At 41.0% G+C, this 9,151-nt stretch overlaps 1 protein-coding gene across 1 annotated transcript; it reads right to left on the reverse strand.

The window, feature by feature from the left end:
• Window positions 1–2,905: 2,905 nt before the first annotated feature.
• On the reverse strand, window positions 2,906–8,882 carry LOC112974146 (cytochrome c oxidase subunit 6C). The gene is made up of 4 exons (XM_026082796.1): window positions 8,804–8,882; window positions 7,861–7,988; window positions 5,806–5,944; window positions 2,906–3,032 (listed from the first exon to the last, which is right to left on the reverse strand). The coding sequence occupies exons 2-3, from the start codon at window positions 7,972–7,974 to the stop codon at window positions 5,825–5,827; spliced, it is 234 nt and encodes a 77-aa protein (XP_025938581.1). The 5' UTR covers window positions 7,975–7,988; window positions 8,804–8,882; the 3' UTR covers window positions 2,906–3,032; window positions 5,806–5,824.
• Between the last annotated feature and the right edge of the window lie 269 nt (window positions 8,883–9,151).

Genomic DNA, 9,151 nt, shown 5'->3' on the forward strand with positions numbered 1-9,151 from the left:
ACAAGCTTCACGTAGACCCCCATTAGATTCCAGTAGGTGACTGGTCTTTGTCATATACCAGAAAATGCAAATAGATCATGACAATGCTTTGGAAGTAAAAACTGATGAGTAGCTTGCCAAAACATGTGCTGAAAAGTTTTATGGTTTTGTGACTAACTGAATCAAAACAGCACTGTAGTCACCATTTGAATTAGACTAACCTGTTCATTGTGTACGTAGTACACAAACCAGCCAAGAGGACGCAAACACACCTGTAAAAAATGATGGAAGGCAGCAGTTTAATTTCCGAAAGTCTGTAGATTGCTGCCATTGTTTAAGATTATATTAGTGTTTTTCCTGAATTATTTTCTCCTGGAATAAACACTTGCTTAAATTACATTCTTCTTCAGTGAATTAAGCTAGCATCTTTACTGCATTAGGCAGGTTCTTTCTCCCCCTTCTGACCACATGTATGGAAACATGTGTGGAGACGGCATATAAATCAGCCTCTCCTACATATGAGCTGTGTGAACTATGAAAACAAAGTTGTCCAGAGAGCAGCTGCCTGTACTTAGCTGCTAAAGCACTCCAATGTGTATGCTTAAAACATACCTACACTCATAACGCTCTTTAGCCCTGGAGAGCTCACAACTTCAAATATATCTTTTTAGTTTGCTTCCAGAACTATCAATCATTCCTCAAACACTCGAGAATAAAGCAAGCCAGCCAAAAATTTGAAGGCATAGCCAAGCTGATACAAGGCAAGACCTTTCCCAAAGTAGTTGAGGTCAAACAATTCCTTTTCATATATTTCATATATAAATATAGCAAAATCTTTGAGGTCAGTTGGGGATGGGCTCAGAACTTACTTAAGCACATGTTTTCCAGAGCTGCATCTCCTATAAACAGCATGCCAGACCCTGCAACAAGCAGCTGCTTCAGGAGTAACGCACATAGGCTTTTCCTGTGCCTTCCCTCTCCCAATTGTTTGGAAGATACAATGATAGGCAAGACCACGATTAACTGATGAGCTCTCTCTGGCAAAGGCTGGGGGCAGGGGAAGGATTAAAGGGATTGAAAGACTGGTGCTGGTGAGGTCAGGCCTTCTTGCTAATGAAACTCACTGTTAGGTCCCCAGCTTTGCCCTCCCTTCCTGCTTCACAGGTAAGAAAGCTCTGCTCATCTTTCTTAGTACTCAGCTATGGGCTGTTTTTTATTGCCTGCTGAAAGGATGCATTTGCTTTGCAGCCATTGTGAAACCTTGGCATCATTATAACACAAGGAACAGTTATAACCTAGTGACTTCCAAAGTGCAAACATAAAAGGAAGAAAGACCTCACTTTTTTCTTTAATGCATTTAGCCAAAGACACCTTCGATCTGGTGCTCTGCTGTATGATCAGAAGCTATCTTCAGGCACAAGACTCACATTTCTTTAAGTCACCGCTAGCAGTAAGAACCAGAATGCACAGACAGACTATAACTGCTGTTGGCTATAACAATTTATAAGACTTAGAATTTAAAAGTAAATTAACTCAAAGCAACTGGGAAAAATATATGGGCTAGAGCTGTGAGGGAAGCCAGTTCTATTAGCCAGCACACCTGGCAGTAGCAAGTTTCTTTGCCTCTGAAGCTGTCAGTATGACTAAAGATCCCAGGCTATTACAACCTGCAGACATGCCTGAGAAAATGTTAGTCAGTGCTTAATGGCATACAATGTTTATACTGTACATTTGGAAGATAAATTGCTATCATTTGCTATTGTTAAGCTTTGGTTTACATTTATAGGAGCAGGGAGTATTTTGATTACTAGATAGTTTCCCCTGCACCACTAATGTCAACTATTTCTTTGGTCAAAGGAAGCACTGCGTGTATGGAAAGTTTAGAGAAAATCCTTTGTTCCTGCATACTAGTGTTCTGGATCAAATATGTTACTTAAATAGCTTTCATTAGTGCAAATGTTGCTCACTGATACCTATTAAGTGTTAAGTTAATGGTCCATTTAAAATAATACAAGTTATGCCAAACAGAATTTGAACGTAAGACCTTCAAATACAATACAGATGGCTTAATTTGTCATGCTTCTTCATACAAAGCCTTCCCTTCTTTCACATGATCAGATTTAGCTCCTCTTATAGTGCCCACATTCGGCCCTGAGGAGCCACAGTCCTAGCACTATCTCRAACCTCAGCTATAGGCAATGCAAAAATCATGTTCCAAATGTCTGGTAATGAGGCACATGACAGACCATCAGCTCTTGGACTACACAGGATATAACCTAGATCAAGACTGTGCTTAGCTGGATAGTTCCAGATACTAAAAAGATGTGTGCCTACAAGGAGTGGCAGAGAGTTCCATTATCACAATATCCTAAACTAAGTTTCCTCTTTTCCACTGCTTTAATACTCCTTCCCTTTGTACATAAGTACATGTATGTATGTACCTCCAGTTTAAAGTTATTTTCCTGTTATAGTTACCCATTGTATAAGAGTCAGCATTTGTGTAGTTTCTAAGTCTTGTAACATACTGCTGCTGTGAGGAAAGCAAGACAGTGATGGCAGCAGAAAGATATGACAGCTCTCTGGCATATTTCCAGAATTCCTCTCCAAGTTCTTTCATCTCAAGGTCACTTCACCTTCTGAAGTGAGAGGTAACCAAGATCCTTCCAGAAATCCAGCCACTCCCTTCCTGTTAACAGCTACCTTCTTCTTGCAAATTCCTGTTAGCAGTGAAAACTCAACCTAGCTGTAATCGCTAAAGAATATACTTTGCTATCAATCAAATGTGGAATTTGGACAAAAAGATGCAAATTATTCTTGGGGGAAAAAAGTCAGGCTTAGTAGTCTCAACCAATTTATGAAGACTTTCCACTACTCTTCCCAGCATCTAAACATTTAAGCATTTCAACATTAATGAAGACAATTAAGCTCCAGTGACATAAGTATTTTATTTATTGAGTTATATTAGAGCTTGTTATGCACTGAAGTGCATTACACTTTATAATTCAGTGAACAAGCAAGGTTCGGCCATCAAGTCTCCTTAGATTGAAGGAAATCTACAAGATAAAAAAAAAAAGTTAAGTTGGTCAAACTTCTTACTCTTTAAATAAACACATTAGTATGTATGAATGCAAAGCAATAGAGGGAAATGTTTATGCAGTTTAGTCTAGAGGAATTCCCCTTGTTATTTCCTGATGGTTTAAGATTCACACACCCTTCATGTGGCAAACAGAAGTGAAACATGGAACAAATCAAGAGCTGGAACAATACTGCACAGCACTTAAGATTCACTATACATGCCGCACTGATAACTGAATCAATCTTGCTAGGCATTAAGGGCCTGAAAGAGAAAGGAATGCAACTTTCAGATAGGAGCCAGAGAGGAAACAAGTGGTGTAGGCAATCTACCAAGGAAGGAAGAAAACCAAATTCAAATTGCTTCTCCACGTATTGGACACAATCCAAGACCAGCTGTACTCCATGACAAGTCAAGCAAGTGGTTAGCCCCAAACTCTTAGCTTGCCCCCATTAGTACATTACTGAACACATCGTAGAGGTTGGATACTCCTCACCAATTGTTATGCTTGCATTGTACATTATCAGTACCACCACACAAAGCCTGTACTGAATAGCTAAAACATTGTAAAATCACATTCAGATACCAAGTTCTCTACACACCAAGCAGGAACAAACTCAGTACTGAGTTCCAAGCTAACACCTTAACTAAAGAGGCGCTCTTCCCTGCCCACTCTTTCCTCAATTTTTGGGGCAAGTACTGAATTACAGAGTATTTAAATAAAGCTAAACCACTGAATTTACTGCCATACATAAGATATACTCCAATAAAACCAGAACAGATGTAGAATATACATGAACAGTCTACGTTTTACCATCAAAAAAGCATCAAATTTAACTTCAGCCCAACTTTCATAACTAACATTTAAGCTACTGAGTCAAATAAAATGTCTTCCATCTATTTTGTGTACTTGCCCTTTTCACAGTCTTTTTTTAAACACCGGAAACACTGGCATTGCCTTCTCTCTCTTGTACTTAAGTATTCATGTGCTGCTCTAGCCAGGCATGAAAAAAAAAAAAAAAATCTTTCTACTATGAAGGACTGAAAAAAGTTCTTATTTATATAAAATAAGGTGTAAGAAGCACCAACAATTCAAAATGACCTATAAAAAATTTTGTCCTTTGCATTTTCTTTTGAGCTGGTATAACTGAGGAATGGAAAAACTGCTTAGGAAATTTTTAATAATGTTAAAAGGTGCGCACAATCTGCAACTTGATTTCTTTTAGCTGCAAACAGGAGCACAACCCAAATGAGAACAGAGCTCTATCTGCACTGAAAAATCCTGTTCAGGATTGCAATTAAATTTTTAACATGCATCCTTGTTGACAAAATACTCTGATAAAGGCCACCTGGCTAAAGAATGCAATTCCAGTGCCCAAAAAAGTTTAAAAGTGACTATATATTAGCAATAGGACTGAACTAGAGGCAGAAATATCAACATTTTAAAAAAGTAGGTTTATCATTTCATTATTTCTCTGTACTGTATTCAGAAAAATTTTCCTTAAGAAAAAATAAGGGACTGACATCTTTTTTATATCTACTACAAGAGCTGAAGCTATGCTTATTTTATGTAATAGCGCTACGCAGAAACCAGATATTCAAAGATTGTCACACAACAGAACTTATTATTAATATTGTTAAGTACAAATGTTTTATTCCATCTTGCTGCCTTAACTGAACAGGCTGAGAAAATCCAGCTGTCCAGGATAATTAGAGCCACAGATTATCACGCGATGATCACAACATAAAAACATTCCAAAAGAATGAAAAAGCTATCATTCTAGATTAGTTTGAAGTCACTTTAAGAGAAGCAGAGGACTCAATGCAAGAAACATGGATCGAGAAGGGGGGAGGAATTCTCTGTTGAGCTGTCACATCATGAGTTTGTGCAGCTGAGTGAGCATACTTATTAACAATTATGACAAGGCTGAAATCAAGATTTTTTTTCCTGGCATTAGCAAGCAAGGGGGAACAAAGATTGGTAGTCTTAGAACAAAACACAGTATTAAGTGCTCGGAAAATAATACTGTGAACAAGTTCTATTCAGGCTTAATTCAGTAAGGGGAAAAATCTGAACATCTGTTATCACACAAGAGGCCATATGCCATCGTTATTTTAACTACATACACACACACACACACACACACATATATTTTTTTTTTCCTCATGGCTAGTTATCTCTCCCCTCTTATCAACTTCAGAGGGCAAAAGGGTATGTGGAAGTTGTCTCCGTTTCTTACATTAAAATCCATGCTATGAGAGAGAAACAGCCTTTCCACTTTCTCATTCACCGAACCACCACAAGCATGACAGTAGAAGATTTTGATAGCCACATACTATCCAATTAAAGATGTTACAGCATCAATATAATAAATATCCTAAGTCAGGCAAGTCTTACATGGAGCTTCCACTCCCCTCCATGTGTAGACAGAATTGTTCTGAATGCAGCTGTATGAGGAGGGAAAGGCCTGGCATCATTCAGTGCAGAGGTTTGCTATATCACATAAGTTAAATTGCCCAAAAGGTATTCAGGAGCTTCCCATTCTGACCTTACCCCCTCCCCCCTTCCCCAGTTCCCATATTTCCTAATGTTTCGTATTAGCCCCAGGTCTCTGTTGAGGAGTGCAATTTGTATCCTTTTTCTTCAAAGCCCCTTTCTATTTGACAGGAATGGAAGAGCCTCAAAATAGAGGCATAAGGTTTCACTGAAACAAATTAACTTACTTTTGCTCTAATGTAGAGTAGCTTATTACCTGTTAATGCAGGTTACCATCATTTGGGCTGTGCAGACTCAAACACACCAGCTGCTCTCATGACTTCAAAGTCCTTCATGGGATCATAGTTTTTATAGAACTCTGCATAAGCTCTTTTTCTGGGTTCAGCAACACCAAACTGAAAGTGTAATACACAGAGAATTAAAGCTTCCACAGCTAGACAAGCAGGAAGTTTTTGTCTAGTAATGCCAGGATTTATATCAGTGAATATCAGTCTAAAAAGCCTTTAGCTCAAAAACAGAATTAGTAAAATACTAGTTTGTACCTGTTCAAATTTGGGCTACTTGACTGTTGGTCAGGAAAACAAATGTCTAAAATGAAACCTAAAAATGAAAGCCAGTTACAAGACAGCATGCTACACTTTTAAGATTCAGAAACATTTAGACTATACTGATACTTTAGTGTCCTCTGCCCAGCCTGATAATGGCTTTCATAAAACAAGCAGTTATGGAAAGTCTTGAATATGCCTGTGGGCAGTTGCAGAACTAAAACTCTAGATAAAAGGGTTTCCTAAAATAATTTATTACATTTGAGCTACATTGTAGGTCAACTACAGAAGCATGGTAAAATTTTAGGAGACTGCCAAGCCAATCTTACAGCTCACTGACATCAAAAGACATGGTCCCGACTCCCTGGGCACTCATTCATCTGAAGTACAACAGAGCTAGTCTAACTTGCTCAACTGACAGAAAACTGTTTACTTTTTACTGAGTTAGTTTTTTGACAGTTTGGCAGGTTAAGTTAAATCAGTGGGATGACCAAAAAAAAAAAAAGAGAGAATGAATGAGGGAACCAGAAAGAAACAAACAACTGGGGAGGGAAGCTACTAAACCATTAGATCAGCTTAGCTGTCTTGTGAATTTTCACCCTCAGGGTGGGAAGGAATATGCTCAACTAGCAAAAAAAAAAAAAAAAAAAAAAAAGTATGTTTGTCCAACAATAGTTATGATGTAACATGAGATCTCTGTACTGATATTTGTTTTAAATATGGTCCACCGCCTTAATAATGTATTCATGTAAGGGTGCCAAATAAAGTATAAAATCACAGCATAAAGCTCATTTACTCAGGGCTCCTTGCTGTTGCCAAAAATCAGACTTAAAAGAAAAAAAAAAAGTATATTGCAAGTCTGATCACAAACAAGCTTGCCTACATCTTAACAGATGTGTTAAGTGGGAGCTCAGCTTTAGCTGTGCAAGCTTATTGTTTCTGATTGACATTGGTTGGACTTAAGTTAATTTCAGGTTGTTCCTTGCAAAAACATCACTGTCAACTTACTAAACTTCTAGTTATCTTTATCAATAATTTCCTGATTACTTAAAAGCTGCAAACTGTACATGAATGAGTTCAATGGTAAACCAAGACCCAGCTCTTCCATGTAATTCAAACTGTGTTGCTTGCTTTATGCATTATAATTGCCTACAATAAAAATGATATCCAAGAAGCATTTAGTAAATGCACTCAAGGACAACTACCACTCTTATCTTTATCAAAGACTCTTAGGGACCATGAACAACTAATTCCAATCTGTAAGTGTGTTTTTGGTTTTTTTGAAACATAATGCTTCATTTCCACATACTACTTCAAAATAAAGTAAAAAAGGACCGTACTAGCCCTCCCCACATCAAGATCTTCAGAGTGAAGGGCAGATTCTCCCATGTGCTTATGTAGATGATTTCTGAAGTCAAGCTAGACATAAAATAACTCTGACAACTCTCCCTCACAGTATGCTAGATTCTAGAGTCACAGGCTATCTACAGTTAATCAGAGAAGCATCAGTTGTGTGTGAATGATCAAGAGTAATCTAGGATTAGGAGGCTCAAGGTTATGTTGTCATGAGTTGCACAGGCCACACAGCTTATGAGATCAGTTTATTCATACCACTTCTTCAAATGAAAATTAAGATTTATGTTTTGGAAAAATATATTACTAAAACTTTCTGATGAAGAGCTCAACCAAATCTTTAAAAAGCAACATTAATGAATTTTTAGTACTCTAATGAAACCAATTTATAGTTCAACAAGTAAAACTCTTACCTTGTACAAAGCTGCACATCCCACAGATACAAAAAATGCCCCAAAGAGATGAAACTTCATCCGTCTGGCCAGAAGGCGCCTCATTTGTGGCTTAGGCAATAGTGCAGATGACATGGTGATTCTATTTCCTAGAAAACAAAGGAAAAAAAAGGGAAGATAACTTGGAAACAAGGGAACAACAAGCTCTACTTAACCAGTTTTCCRTAACTCTACTCTAGAAAGACTGAGCCCTTGAGAAATGTGTAATCGGCACCTTCACAAAGTAAGCAACAGAACTTCCCTCTATTTGACTTTTCAATGAGAATATTTAATGTACAACATTCAAGAACAATCTGTTCATGACAGAAATCTAAGTAAGGCTTTATATCCTTTACATCCAATAGTTACAGTAGCCAGAGTGGCCTTCCCTGTTCATACTAAATCCATCCTTCCCTGCAGGGTTTACCATGTCAGGCCCAGGGCAGTGGTCCCCTGCCGCAGGGTGCAGCCTCCTGCACTCACAGGGTCACCGAGCAGGGGCAAAGCCGGGATGCGGCCCCGCTGGGCCCAAGGAACTCGGTGCTGCCCCCAGCCGCGCACGCCACTCTCCTCTTGTATTTAAGAATAGTAACTGCAAACGAGCCGCTCTCCGTCCCCGCCAGGCGCGGGGCCCGCCGCCATTACCTAAGGGAAGGAACCGCAGCGCCTGGACCAAGCTGAGACAAGCCCCACAGTGGTCGCCCCCCGCCCCCCTCACAGAAAGCGCCGCAGCCCCTGGCTGCCCTCCACGAGAGGAGCAGCCGTCGCAGGGCCCGTCCCCGCCATCCTCAGGGACGCGCAGAGGTCACGGCCTGCCGCGCCGGCGGCGGCAGCGCGGCTGAGGGCAGCGCGGCTGAGGGCGGCGCGGCGGTTGGCGGCAGTTGGGGGGGGGGGGCGCGCGGAGGGGGCGCGGGCGCGAGCTCACCTCCGCGCGAACCGACCACCGTCCTTCCGACCCGCGAGCCGGGCACCCACTGCGGCCCAGCTACCGCGCATGCGCGGGACACGACCTCCTCGCTACGGCGAGCGGCTCGGCTCAAACGCCGCTGTTGCGCGCACTGCGGGCGGCGGGCCCGGCCCTGCGCAGCATCCATGTTGGGGGGATGGAGGGGAGAGGGGGATCCGTTGTCCCGCACCGCTTCTGCCCGGCCCCATCGCTGCTGGGCGATGGTCAGGAGCAGAGGGCACGCCGCCCTTCTGAAGGACACCGTGCTGTGACACGCTGTCCCTGCCCTGGGGCAAAGGCCATGTCTGCCCTTCCCTCACGGCCTCT

This window comes from Apteryx rowi, unplaced genomic scaffold (assembly GCF_003343035.1).
Source record: "Apteryx rowi isolate R43461 unplaced genomic scaffold, aptRow1 scaffold_591, whole genome shotgun sequence".
Classification (NCBI taxonomy): Eukaryota; Metazoa; Chordata; class Aves; order Apterygiformes; family Apterygidae; genus Apteryx; species Apteryx rowi.